Genomic DNA, 13,283 nt, shown 5'->3' on the forward strand with positions numbered 1-13,283 from the left:
CCTAATATATGGTTTAAAGGGTCCAGCAAGTTAAGTTATACAAAAAGAAGCCTTCTACCCTTCAGCATGTGCCCATGCGATTCACGAGGGGTTCCATTTACAATGTTGGCTGTAGGGTTGTTAACTTATTATTGTGTTCCATTATTTTACATGTAATCAGATAATTTTTTTTACAGAAACAGATAACTGTAAAACTACTTTTCAAATGTGGAATTGATGAGTAATCTGGGGTTTTTGGATTTGTGACCCCCTGCCAAACCATTCTTAGGTTCTGACCTAAGTATTCCAGAGCAGAGAAAGCCCAGCTTAGATCAGCAATCCACACTCGGCAACAGGCATACATCTTTGATTATTGCAGCCTTGACTTCAAATTTGCAACTATTTACAAACAATTCTGGGAGCTCTCCAGGAAATGAATGATTAAATTGCAATTCTTCATCAACGCCAGTACAAATATCCTCCAGTTTTCGATGGATGAATACAAAGAGTCTAATATTCAAGAAAATTCATGTATACACCAAAATACCTTTTGTCAACCTCATTGTCAAATTCAATATGAGGAATTCTTCCAGTTTAGCTGATATGGATTCATCCACACATAGTGAAGAAATCTTTCAGCTCCTCCGGAAAAGGGATAAAAGCCTTTGTGTGCTCAAGTAACCCATGTTGCTTACCCAATTTTTTTTTTTTTTTTTTTTTTTTAAAAACACACCACAATTCTTATTTCCACTGCTAATTAGTCATATTTAGCACTAATGGCAGGGTGCTGACATCCTTGAGAAACTGGCTTAATGATGCCCAACCTGAGAGGTTTGTTTTAGTGTGTTTTTCCAAAGGAGTCACAGATTATCATTGTTTTTAAAGTTATGTGCCTTTTGTACCAAGAAAAGAAACTCATCAATTTGAAGCAGAATTTAGACATATAATAAATACTAATCATCAACATGACTGGAATAATGAATAAAAAGGTGACTAATGAGTTCTAATTTGGGAAGGAAGGTCACATTCTGAATAATATGGTAAAAGTAGTCAATATTATTACTTCTTCAGAAATACAGTAACATGTAAGAGATTACACTCAGAGTAACTGTCAACCCTATTTGGCAGCTTGATGTCATGACATCTGGATATTGGACTGTGCATATTTTAAGAAAGTGATATATAGACTAAGGCTTGCGAGCCGCAAATGGCTCTTTAATGTGTCTCCTCTGGCTGCTTGCAGCACGTGATATTAAAACATTGATTTAATTATCAGCCAATCTAAGTTATTAGAGAGAGAAAAACTAAATATTTCCTGTCATACTGTTTAATTACAAAAATATAGTACTATAATAAACGAAGCAATGAATTCACAGTACTGTGGCTTTTTTGGGTAACGCTGATGGCTAATTTGGCTCCCGAACCACTGAGGTTTGAATATGACTGTTTTAATAGGAAAAACATTCTCTAAAGCAACATTTGTAGCTTGTCTCAATGGAACTCTAAGCAGAAATTGTTTTTATTAGACTAAGTTTAAAATTACAAGCCAAATTATACCAGCATATCACTCTGGATAAAAGTAGAACTTCAGAGTTACGAACACCTTGGAAATGAAGGTTGTTCATAATTCTGAAATGTTCGTAACTCTGAACAAAACATATGGTTCTTTCAAAAGTTTACAACTGAACATTGACTTAATACAGCTTTGAAACTTTACTATGCAGAAGAAAAATGCTGCTTTCCTCTCTTTTTTTTTTAGTAGTTTACGTTTAACACAGGACTGTACTCTATTTGCCTTTTTGTACGTCTGTGTGTCTACTGCTGGCTGATTGCATACTTCCGGTTCCAAATGAGGTGTGTGGTTGATTGGTCAGTTTGTAACCGAGGTTCTACTGTACTTTCTCTCTCTCTCTCTCCTGTGTCAGTTAGCTATTGGCTTCAAATCCTCTCACAACACACACACACACACACACACACACAATCTTCTCTGTAGCTGTACTCCATGCTTCCCCACTTCCCTTCCTTCCCTCTTCTCTCATCTTATCTGGCTTACTGCGCTTCCTTCTACTGCCCTTCTCACTTCCTTGCTCTCTATTTAGCTAATTCTTAACAAAACCCCACAGATTTTTTTTTTTTTAAATCAAGGCAATTGCATGAGATTTGCAAGCAATCACTGTGTTCCCTCTATATGTTACAACCTTTCCTCTACCCTGAGTCAACCTTGTCTATTTAGATTGTAAGCTCTTCGATGCAGGAACTTATTATTCTATATTTATACACTGCCTAACAAAATGGTTCTTGGCTGGCCCCTGGACACTACAATACAAATAAACTATAGCAATATTTATTCCGTGTAAGCAAGGGGCACAAAGTTTGCCCAGGGAAAGTCTAGGTTTGGGGCGGGGGATTCGCTAACCCATTAAAAATGTGAATGTACTTTGCAATATAGAAGAGTTGGATCTATAAAACCTTCACCACAGAGCAGCCTCTCTCACGATGGCATCTATCCAGTGAAAATTAATGAGGTTCACTATTCATGGACGACTTGTAAAAGCCAGAGTCCAGTGTTGTATATTTGATATCATATATTCAGTGATTCCTCATTTGCTTAGAGCAGCAAACATGATCCCACAAGCAAATATAAACAGGATATCCCTAGTTATGTTTAAAATAGATTTCCAAAATATGACATCTTATTCCCAATTTAAGGTCCTTGCATTTTTCTTCTGCATAGTAAAGTTTCAAAGCTGTATTAAGTCAATGTTCAGTTGTAAACTTTTGAAAGAACCATATGTTTTGTTCAGAGTTACGAACATTTCAGAATTATGAACAACCTTCATTTCCAAGGTGTTCGTAACTCTGAAGTTCTACTTTATCCAGAGTGATATGCTGGTATAATTTGGCTTGTAATTTTAAACTAAATTCCTCCCCCCTTTTTAAATTAAGAAAGAATGCTAGGACAAAAAGGAAATCCCACTTTAGCAAAAGGAAATATACTTCCCTGTAATTAAAACTCAGTAAATGCAGAAGTTTTAGAGAGACAAAAAAAAAAAAAAAAAAAAAAAAAAAAAAAAAAACTCCCTGGAACTGTATTAGCTTTTTTAAGTCTGAAAAGTAACTGACAAGGAACATGATATTCTGGGTATACACTAGGGTCTTATGATGAGTGACTCCTCCAAAAGTTCTAACTTTTTGAATTCTAGGCAGTTATTGAATCTCACATCTGTGTCTAGAAACCCAGGAGTGGGAATCTCTAGGGATTACTTCCAGAAAAATACAGTTGCAGTTTGTTTTTAGCAGCTATCATCTCCCTTTTATCTTTTACACCAAATATATAATTGCATGTGCAGTGAAATTATTTTTTAAGACAAAATGAATGTTCATAGAGTATTTACATACAGAGTTTATGGGTAATATGTATTTCAAGATGAAAGTTAATATATATTCTGATTTTATTCTTACAAGAGAGCATTAGATTTCATTCAAATAGAATTTGTTTACATGAAGTTCCTTATCACAAAATCAATCTTACCAGCAGGGCTATTTTATATGGACTGTGGGGCAGGGACCATCTTTTTGTTCTGTGTTTGTACAGCACCTAGCACTGTGGGGTCCTAGTCTATGAGTAGTGCCCTGAGGCACACTATAATAAAAGAATATTACAATATAGTGATAATCTAAGTGTTTCCAAAAGATAACAAAACTCCAATTCAAAAAGCAAAGAAACCTTTAGTTTTGTAGGGACTGGCCACAAACACAATGAGAGTAGCATTTTGTAGAACACCACAGCTGGGCTACACTTCAGGATTCAACAGTATTTCTGTCCCATATCACAAACTAATTACCATGGACAGAATGATATGCCTCCCCAAATGGGGGTGGAAGGATTATGCAGAGAAAAATAAATAACTGTCATCCAAAACTTATTCTCCATCAACATGATGGAGATGTCTCCATACACATAATGTCTCCATCAACATGAAGAATTCAGTTGCTTCAGTGAATGAGAGCTTGAAGCTGAGGGTTCAGGTATCAGACTAACAGAGGTCAAAGCACAATCCATCTATTATTCAATCACATACATTAAACCACTAAAAATGTGGAAGGCTTAGCATTAATACTCCACGCCATGCTGGAGAGATGCATTTAACTTCTGCTTTGTCTCTGTCTGCTTTGTCACTAGGATACTGTCATTCTGCTAAAAAGCAGAATCTCCAGATGCTATAGGAGCCACACTGATGAGCACAAGCACGTTCTACCCAGCAGATTACAACCAGGAAGTGGGGCAATGATTGTGGGAGAGGAAAGGCAGGGGAAATGTAGCAGAAATGAATACTCCAGCTTTGTTCAGGAATGGGGAGGATCTCCATTCCCAGGGAAAGGAAGGCTAGTAATGGGCAGGACAGACAAAACAATGTTTTCTTTACCTAAGAGGTGGATCTCAGTTACCAACACTTTCGATTGCACTGCATTTTCAAGCTGATAATGAAGATCAAATACTGTTGACATTTTTGTCAATAGCAAGAACATAAACAGCTAAGATCACAGCCATATAACACCACACATCATGAATTTATTGATTCTCCTTTGAATAAAAGGAACAAAGCTCATTAGTAAATTGCTTTTACTGAAAAACTGCAGGCAGGCAGTGCTCAAATTATAAATCTGAGGCAGTCTGAAGTTTCTCTTTCAAAATATAGGCTACAGGGCAAGTACAGTCAGCTTTAAGGTAGGTCAAAATTTGGGCATACATAGGCTGACAACATCTGCTTTAAATCAATGACTAAAAAGAATCTCCAAGGATTTGAGCTGATGGAAAAAGTAGATAATAAAGTATATACAGAGTGCATATATGCAAGCTTACTAATTATGTCTTTTCTAGTTATACAATTTGTCTCATTTTCCCAGTGGGTTCGAGCTGGTTAAATTTTTCTGCTGTTCCTGGAAAGGAGTCTACGACATATGCCTAACAGCAAACCAACTCCTCTAAGGTCTCAAACTGTAAACTCATGATGACTGATCTGATTTTGCTCAGCCTCTGAGTCTTCTTTAGCTGTCCAGAAGAATCTCTGAAAGAATTACTACTGAGATTACTTCAGAAGTAATCTCATTTTTCCTCTATGAATTTATAACTTTGCAACAAAATGTTGAAGTAGAGTCATATTGCACATAAGATGGAATCTGTTAGCATCAAACTATTTACCCACAACTACACTCTGGTGGTCCTAAAGAGAAGGGTTGCTTCATCAGGGTGCAGAGTACAGTTTCTGTTCTGACCTCCAGAATATTTAATAGTAAGAAAGAAAGCTGCAGAATTCAAGAGTTCAATGTGCTGAAAAGGTGTAGTTTCAAACTGTAGAATGACTGAAAATTATGCGAGTTTAGAGACTGGCATTTTCAGTCCCACTAAGGTCAAATTACGCAGTACATTTTAGGTTTCTGCTCCACAACAATTTTTTTTAATACTTGTCAGGGTGTTAATTACATACAATGATCTGTTTTAAGTAACAACATGATGGACTATGCTTTCATCAGTCAATACACAGACCTTGGCTCTGGATAGTCAAAGTACAGCAGAGTACCAGAAGGAGGGCGTTTATAGGCCAACAAATGCACAAAATGAAGTATTACTAAATGGATCTATAAAACATTACTAAGACTTTAAAATGTTTATTAAATATTAATCTACCAAAGAAGATTATTCCAGTGTAGTTTGTTTATTTGATACAACTAGAGACTGAAAAGTTCTAAAATTGAGTGAGGATACAAACAAAAATGCCACTTTTTGAACTTCTTGGGGTTGAACTAGCTGATGGATTTGTACTCTGGAGAGGGAACCAAGGGCTTATCTACACGAATTGCTCCAGAGGCATAACTTCAACGTATATATATATATATAGCCAAGAGGCAGTAGCTAGGTCGACCAAAGAATTCTTCTGAATTAGCGCCGTCTACACCAGATCAGGTTGGCTTAACTACATCCCTCAGGGGTGTGGATTTTCCACACTCCAGAGCACATAGCTGGGTCAACTAAGCATTTTAGCATACACAAGACCCAATATTCAGCCATTCCACCTCAACGAGTATTCCAATAGCTCCTATAAATTAAACTTTGGGATAAAAGTAATACTGCAGCAGATTCCTGGGCAGGTGGTAGACAACAAATCTCCTTACTACCCCCACCAGGAATCTGTTGCAAGTTAATGCTGAAGAGTCAGTACAACCCCTTCCTACTGTAGCCAGTGAGCAAATACCTGTAGGTTTTTGGCATCAAGCCTCTGTCTAATTCTGTAAGAAGGGAACAAGGGACCTCGCTGTCTTTCCTGATGGAAGATTTAAGAGAAAACTGCAAGGAGAAGCTTGTAGAATTTTCAGACCCACGCACAAGATGCTCCCACATAAGGCACCAGATGGGTCTTTGTCTTTTTGACTTTCAATGACTCTTAGGCTTTTAAATGCTTACATTTCCTTTGAATATAGGACTTAGGCAATTTTGAAAATATTACCATCTTGACCCCAATATATTCATTTGGGCACGGAGGTGTCACATTACAGTTACTAGGGATATCCAGTAGAACTTCAGCATTACAAACACCTTGGGAATGGAGGTTGTTTGTAACTCTGAACAAAACATTATGTTTGTTCTTTAAAAAGGTTACAACTGAACATTGACTTAATACAGCTTTGAAACTTTACTATGCAGAAGAAAAATTCAGATTTTAACCATCTTAATTTAAATGAAACAAGCAAAGAAAGTTTCCTTACCTTGTCAAATAATTTTTTTTTTTTTTTTTTTTTTTTTTACACTTTCCCCTTTTTTTTAGTAGTTTACATCTAACAGTACTGGCTTTTTTTGGTCTCTGCTGCCCGATTGCATACCTCAGGTTCCAAATGAGGTGTGAGGTTCATTACTAAGTTCATAACTCTGATGTTTGTAACTGAGGTTCTACTGTATGTATAAAATCACAGATACCGTGCAGAATTATCATCATTCTCCCACCTAAAAATTCCAGTTGTGTAAACATTAAAGGAAATATGCCCTTCACCCTTATCTGTTGCCTTCGGGTTTTCAGGGGGAAAAAAAATAAATCCAACACTTTCATTAGAAAAAAGTGAACACAGATGCTAGCAAAACTAGCAAAGGACAGTAAAACATTTCTGCAACATACCATACATCCTAAAAACAACGTGATGATTTCAAGAACTGTTGGCATTTAGCCAGCTTGCAGCCAATTGGCATTAATTCTTAGCCAGCAATTTGAACAATTCTAAATTATTATAAATACTGCAATAAGTAACTGTTTCAAGATTTCTGTAAGGTGCACGACATACCTCTTCTGATTCATTTGTAGGTGTTTGGGAATCAGCAACCTCCTCCAATTCCTCTTCAGCTACATATTCTTCCTGTTCTTCCATCCCTTGTTGTTCATTATATGACTGTATATAATCTTCATCCTAAAACAATTATAAAAGGAAGTTACAAGGAAGGGCCACATGTGTAAAAGTTCAGAACTATACATGTCTAGGTTACAGCAATTGAAAACAGGTTTCATCAAAATCCAGGCTATTACTGTGATTTTCTATTACACGTGGTAGTTAATCTAGCAGGGTTTTTAGGACAGTTGTAGTGGCTTTAATGCTGACAATATTATATTAATAACATTGTACAGCAACACAGATAACTAATATGGTGTGATCCAGCTGATGCCACAACCAATATCCCATTAATTTCAGTGGGATGAGGATCAGGCCCTTAGATTTTAAATTCTTTGGAGGTAAATCTGGAATATTTGCTTGTCTGAAGTGCCATCTGCTCCATGGCACTATATTGACAATAGCCATCTTTATTTTAAAAAGGGAAAAATAAAATATTCCATTATTCTTTAAAAAGTTATTCTACTAATTGTATACAGCTATTATTCATTTGTATGTAAGTGTTGTCTAGAAGGCCCAAACAAGGATCAAGCATCTATTATGCTAGATGCTGTACAAACATGAATAAAAAAGAAAGCAAAAAACTTTTCAGAATATGTCCGCTGATATTTTAAGCAGATTTTTTTCTTACTAAATGCATGAAGTTTAAACTGTGATTATGGAATATATTTACTTGCAATTAAAATCAGTACATGCTCTTCTGTATGCTGCTTAAAAGATATCAAATTATGCATGTGACATTTTCTGAACTAACTCCAATCTCTTTATTCAGATTTAGACAGTTCTCAGTTACAAAAAGGATGAATGAGCAGGACATCAATCACTTTGGAATATTAGCACCTTAAAGATGTCTTTAGCAGGTCAATAATCTTTTCACCTTGGAAGGACTTTATCAGATCTTGTCTAAAGCCTGGATAAAAGCTTTTGCATTAAGTACTTCTAACAATTGGCAGTGTATCTCCACCACACAAAGCTGTTTTCTTCCTTAAGGATACAACCCTCAAGGTCATGGTTCTCAACTGCCTTCCAGCATGACAAAGGAGCATTACCTACCGCCAAACAAGCTGTCAACACAAACTTTGTCACAGCCTAGATAAAGAAACTGGCAGACAGTGATAATAGGTCTAATTTCCCCCCCTCCCTAGGGAAGTAAACAGATTTCAAATCAGTCTAAAAACCGATGCACGTGAAGCAATGTGATCTTTGGAGATACAATAGAAAGAAACTCACTGGAAATTCATCTAGAGGTTCATTGATTTCAAGGTCTAGCACTTCATCATTGTAAATTTCTTCCTCTCCCTGTTCTTCCACATATTCTATTTGGTCTTCTGTCAGCTCAGCATCATTGCCTTCATACTGTCCTTCCCCTGTGTACTCTTGAGAGTATACTTCAGGTTCATCCGATTTGTCATAAGCTATTTCGTCCTCCCCTTGGTCATATTCCGACTCATGTTCTATCGAATGATCATTAGCGTTCTCAGAGTAGTCATATGATGTAACCATGCCAGATGTAGCATTAAGACTAACTGTGACACCTTGAGAACTGCAGTGGAAGGGGGAAAAAAGATTCAGACCAAAGTTGAAAATATACCAATTAACTACATTTGTGAGGATTTAGTACAATGGAGCAGACAAATACATGTACTCTAAATTATTGAACAAAAATATAGCTCACACATCAACTTGACTGCATGCCATAAACTCACAATGCATACTGTACCACAGCTTATCACCAGCTGCAGATTATTTGACCAGGGGAATCAAACCAACCAGATGGTCTAACAGGTTAGGCTGGCAGAAGTCCTGCATGGTAACCAAGCAGACTGGATTCAATTTTAATTCCCAGACTAACAAAAATACACAAAATGACTTCAACTGCATCTGCTTTCTAATACCTCCAAGTAAGCTACTAAATCATTTTTATTACTATATTAATGTAGACAAGAAACAAGCAATTTGAATTTAGATTGTTGTATTAATTATGGTAGATTTAAGTTTCCATTCAGAAAAAAAAAATACAATTTATACAGTCAAGAACTGTCTTTTAAAGGTGACCTGTGGAGGTTTAAAAAAATTCTTTTATATCAGTAACAGAATTTGTGTGAACCTAAAAACAGTATTTAAGAAATTGTTTGAAAACTCAGATTCTTCTTATGAGCTAAGGCTAGAATTTAAGTTTTGATGTTTAATTTGCAACAGTTGATATTACAACCACCTAAAAACAGTCAATCTCCAACTCGAGATTTGGTGAGAAAGTAGGAAAACAAGTTGATTCACAAATATGATGTTTTAAATTGTATTTACTTGAAATGCACCATTACTAATTTGCTGAACATTTTGATTGAAAAATGTTTTTGGAGGGGTGTTTTACTTTTAAAAACCTTTTCCTTTACCATGTTACAATTCTACAAGTTATCTTAAAAGGGATCTACTTTTGCAAAATTTGGGACCACAAGTTCTAAACAGATTTGTATGCTGTTTGTACACCAAGTTGGCCCCAGACTGGAAGGGCTTTGAGTGGAAGTTGGAGGGAAAAGCAGCAAAAGCGTTCACCCCATGGGTAACAGTAATACAGCTGCCAGAGATGGAAAAGTAATAGTTCATATAAATCAGGGCTTATGCACAGTTAAAATGCTGCAGTGGCATGCTTCAGTGAAGACACCGCATACACAGACGGGAAGGGTTCTCCCATCGGCGCAGGTATTCACCTCCATGAGAGGCGGTAGAATTCTCCCATCGACGTAACACTGTCAACACCAGGGGTTGGATCTAATTTTTCTCACCCCACGCACTCTGACCCTAATTTCCTAGTATAGACCAGGCCTCAGTTTCCCTCCCCTTGGGCAGCACTACTGCCTATTCTGAGTGCTCTCCTCTTTCCTTTCACCACCTGTGCAGTCACATAGCTATCCCCTGCTGCACCTAGGGTGACCAGACAGCAAGTGTGAAAAATCGGGACGGGGGGGGGGGGGGGGGGGGGGACATCTGGTCACCCCAAGCACAGCACAAGAAGGGAAAGGTAGCAGGGGAAAGAAATAAAGGACACACAACTGGGTATCTCCTACTTAAAGGAAAATCCTTGATTTGATGGTTCTTTAGCTCAATTCTGCTGAGAGAACAGCACTATGTGCCCAGATTGCTAGTCTGAGGATGGAGGGAGTTTGACCCTACTCCCATAACTGCAGTAGAGAAAGCTATCTCCTTTTCCTCCCTTCCCTGCCCAATGTGGACTGCGGGTGGGAAAAAAATCTTAGGACAGACACTCATTGTCTCCTAGAGTGAGCTTTCCAAGCTGTCAGATATATTATATTGGACCATATGACCCCTTTAGCCTGTACCCTCAAACAGCATATAGTGAGTTAGGGACACACCACCACCACAGAACATTCATGTAGCAGGGAGTGACTGTTCATCTCTAAAGCCTTGTACAAGTCTTTGTATAAGTTTCAGTACTGCATGGTGCAAGAAGGGATGCAACAATACAGTCCTCGATTCAAATTTCATGCATTTGGAGCCACCCTCCACAGACTCAGAGGATGTCAGATACCCTCTTGAAGTTAAGGGGGCATTCCAGGGGTTCTGCAGGAGTCATGGCTTATGATGGTGATGGGGGTGGGATGGAGAAACAGGACTTGTGCTGATATCAATGATTTAAAAACAAAAACCCATTAACTGAAAGTTAAGATTGCATAGCTGAAATGTCTTATAGCTCAAACTATATGATTAAATGATGGGCTGAAAACAAATAATAAGCAATTTCAGGTCAAGCGATAATTTTAGGGATAGTTTTACAAACCACTGCAATTATAAGATTACAATTGCTTTCTCAACCATAAATACAGTAGAAGCATGTTTGGTTTATACAAAAAATGTCATGGATATATCCAGATACAAGGGAAAGCATTTCAAAGCAAATAATGCAGATACAACCTTATTCTGGAACATGGAAATTTTTGCAAGAATTGATTTTGATGAACAGATTTTACTATATAGCATTACTAGTGCAATGATTACCTGAATATCTTGCATTCCTGATGCCTAATACTCCATTAAAAGTCAGTAAGAATACCTACTGTTTGCAGTGTAGTTGTAGCCGTGCTGCTCCCAGGATATTATAGAGACAAGGTGGGTGAGATAATATCTTTTATTAGACCAACTTCCATTGGTGAAAGAGACAAGCTTCTGAGGGTATGTCTACACTGCCCACGTTACAGCACGGCCGTGGCAATGCTGTGACGTGGGCAGTGTAGTCACGCTTTATTGTCGGGGGAAAGCTCTCACGGCGATAAAAAAGAACCACTCCGAATGAGGGGTGGTAGCTTTATCACTGGGAGCCGTGCTCCCGGCGATAAAGTGCTATCTATACTGGTGCTTTTCAGTGCTCAAACTTTTGTTGCTCGGGGAGGGGGTGGGGGTGGAAAATCACATCCCTGAATGACTACAGTTTTAGCACTGAAAGTGGCAGTGTAGACACAGTCTGAGTTTGCAGAACTCTTCTTCCAGTCCAAGAAAGGTACTCAGAGTGTCAATAGCTAAATACAAGGTTGAACAAATTGCATATGGACTTAACACATGTTGCAAGAGACCATTCAAGGTGAAATGGACAGTTAACACCTTTGCAGTCATGGGACACAGGAGGGCTAGTGGGTTACAGGAAACCTGCACAACACCATCAAAAAATGAGCCTGGGCGCTTAAATTCCTAACTTTTTCTAGACACTAAAAATCATGGACTCCTATTTGTCCTAGGAATGCAAAAGTATTAACTGTCCACGTCCCCTTGAATTGTCTCTTGCAGCATGTGCTAACTCTTTATGTCTAACAATCTGTTTCATCTTGTATTTAGCTGTGACACTCTGGAGCCTGGGCTACACTGCAGGGTTAGGTCAATGTAAACTGCCTTGTGGCAACCTAGCTGTGGCTCCTGGCAATGTGAGTGTCTTTCTATGCCCATTTAGTACCACCACCTCCCTGAGGGGCGTAGAACACATACCTGAAATTTTGTTCATCTTCATTGTCACTCTGTAGAAGATCATCATTCAGTTCTTCATCTGACAAGTCTGACTGATTCTAGATTATAATAAAACAAGAACAAATGTTCATGACTTTTTTTAAAACACAGTATCTCTTTGAAATAAAAGAGAAGTTAAAGGTTCTCTAAACACTACGATAAAAGAATATTGGCAATAAGCAACATGTTGACAATAAAAACGTCTGTTCAAATTTGATTGCTTTTTGAAAGAATTCTATAATTAGCTGATGAAAGGAATGATGTAGAAGACAACATATCTAAATTTCAGTGAAGCATTTGATATAGTCTCTCATGAAAACTTGCAAAATTCATTCCAATTGGCTTAGATTTCAACATTGCCACAGGGACTGAAAACTGGCTGACGGACAAACTAAAGGTAATGATCAACCAGCAATGTAATGAGTTGGGGGAGGTGTTTAGTGGAGTATCAGAAGGGTTGATATTAAGTGCCTTCTTACAAACAACTTAATTAATCTAGTAGCATGACACAGAATGGGAGGGAACATCATGTTACTGCCATTTCTTGAGGATACTAACTTGGGAGAGACAAATAAATGGAAAGGATCTAGAGAGGTTAGAAATATGGGTAAATAGGAAGGAGTTCAAAGAGAGAAAAAATTACTCAGGCATATGTAATTTTTGCTGCCCTTCTCTGAATTGCTTCCAGTTTGTCAGCCGTGCTATCAACTGTTCTATTTAACTGTAACAATGAGTTACTAACTAAAAGAGCTAACTACACATAGCTTGGCTAAGTGACAGTATTCCCATCCTCCCAAAGTAGTAAAAGGTGGGTTTAGCTATAAGTAATGGGATGAGATTAAGAAGAAACCAATTTAGGC

General features: G+C 37.7%; 1 protein-coding gene across 2 annotated transcripts in view; it reads right to left on the bottom strand.

Annotated features, from left to right (window-relative positions):
- The window catches only part of RBM33 (RNA binding motif protein 33), a 155,578-nt gene that overhangs the window by 110,974 nt on the left and 31,321 nt on the right, over nt 1–13,283 (bottom strand). For both annotated transcript variants that reach the window (XM_054021129.1, XM_054021127.1), the window contains exons 4-6: nt 12,406–12,482; nt 8,644–8,956; nt 7,312–7,434 (exon numbers count right to left, since the gene is read on the bottom strand). In XM_054021129.1, coding sequence (XP_053877104.1) covers nt 7,312–7,434; nt 8,644–8,956; nt 12,406–12,482 — 513 coding nt within the window. The remainder of the gene's footprint in view (nt 1–7,311; nt 7,435–8,643; nt 8,957–12,405; nt 12,483–13,283) is intronic.

Source organism: Malaclemys terrapin, chromosome 2 (assembly GCF_027887155.1).
Source record: "Malaclemys terrapin pileata isolate rMalTer1 chromosome 2, rMalTer1.hap1, whole genome shotgun sequence".
Lineage (NCBI taxonomy): Eukaryota > Metazoa > Chordata > Testudines > Emydidae > Malaclemys > Malaclemys terrapin.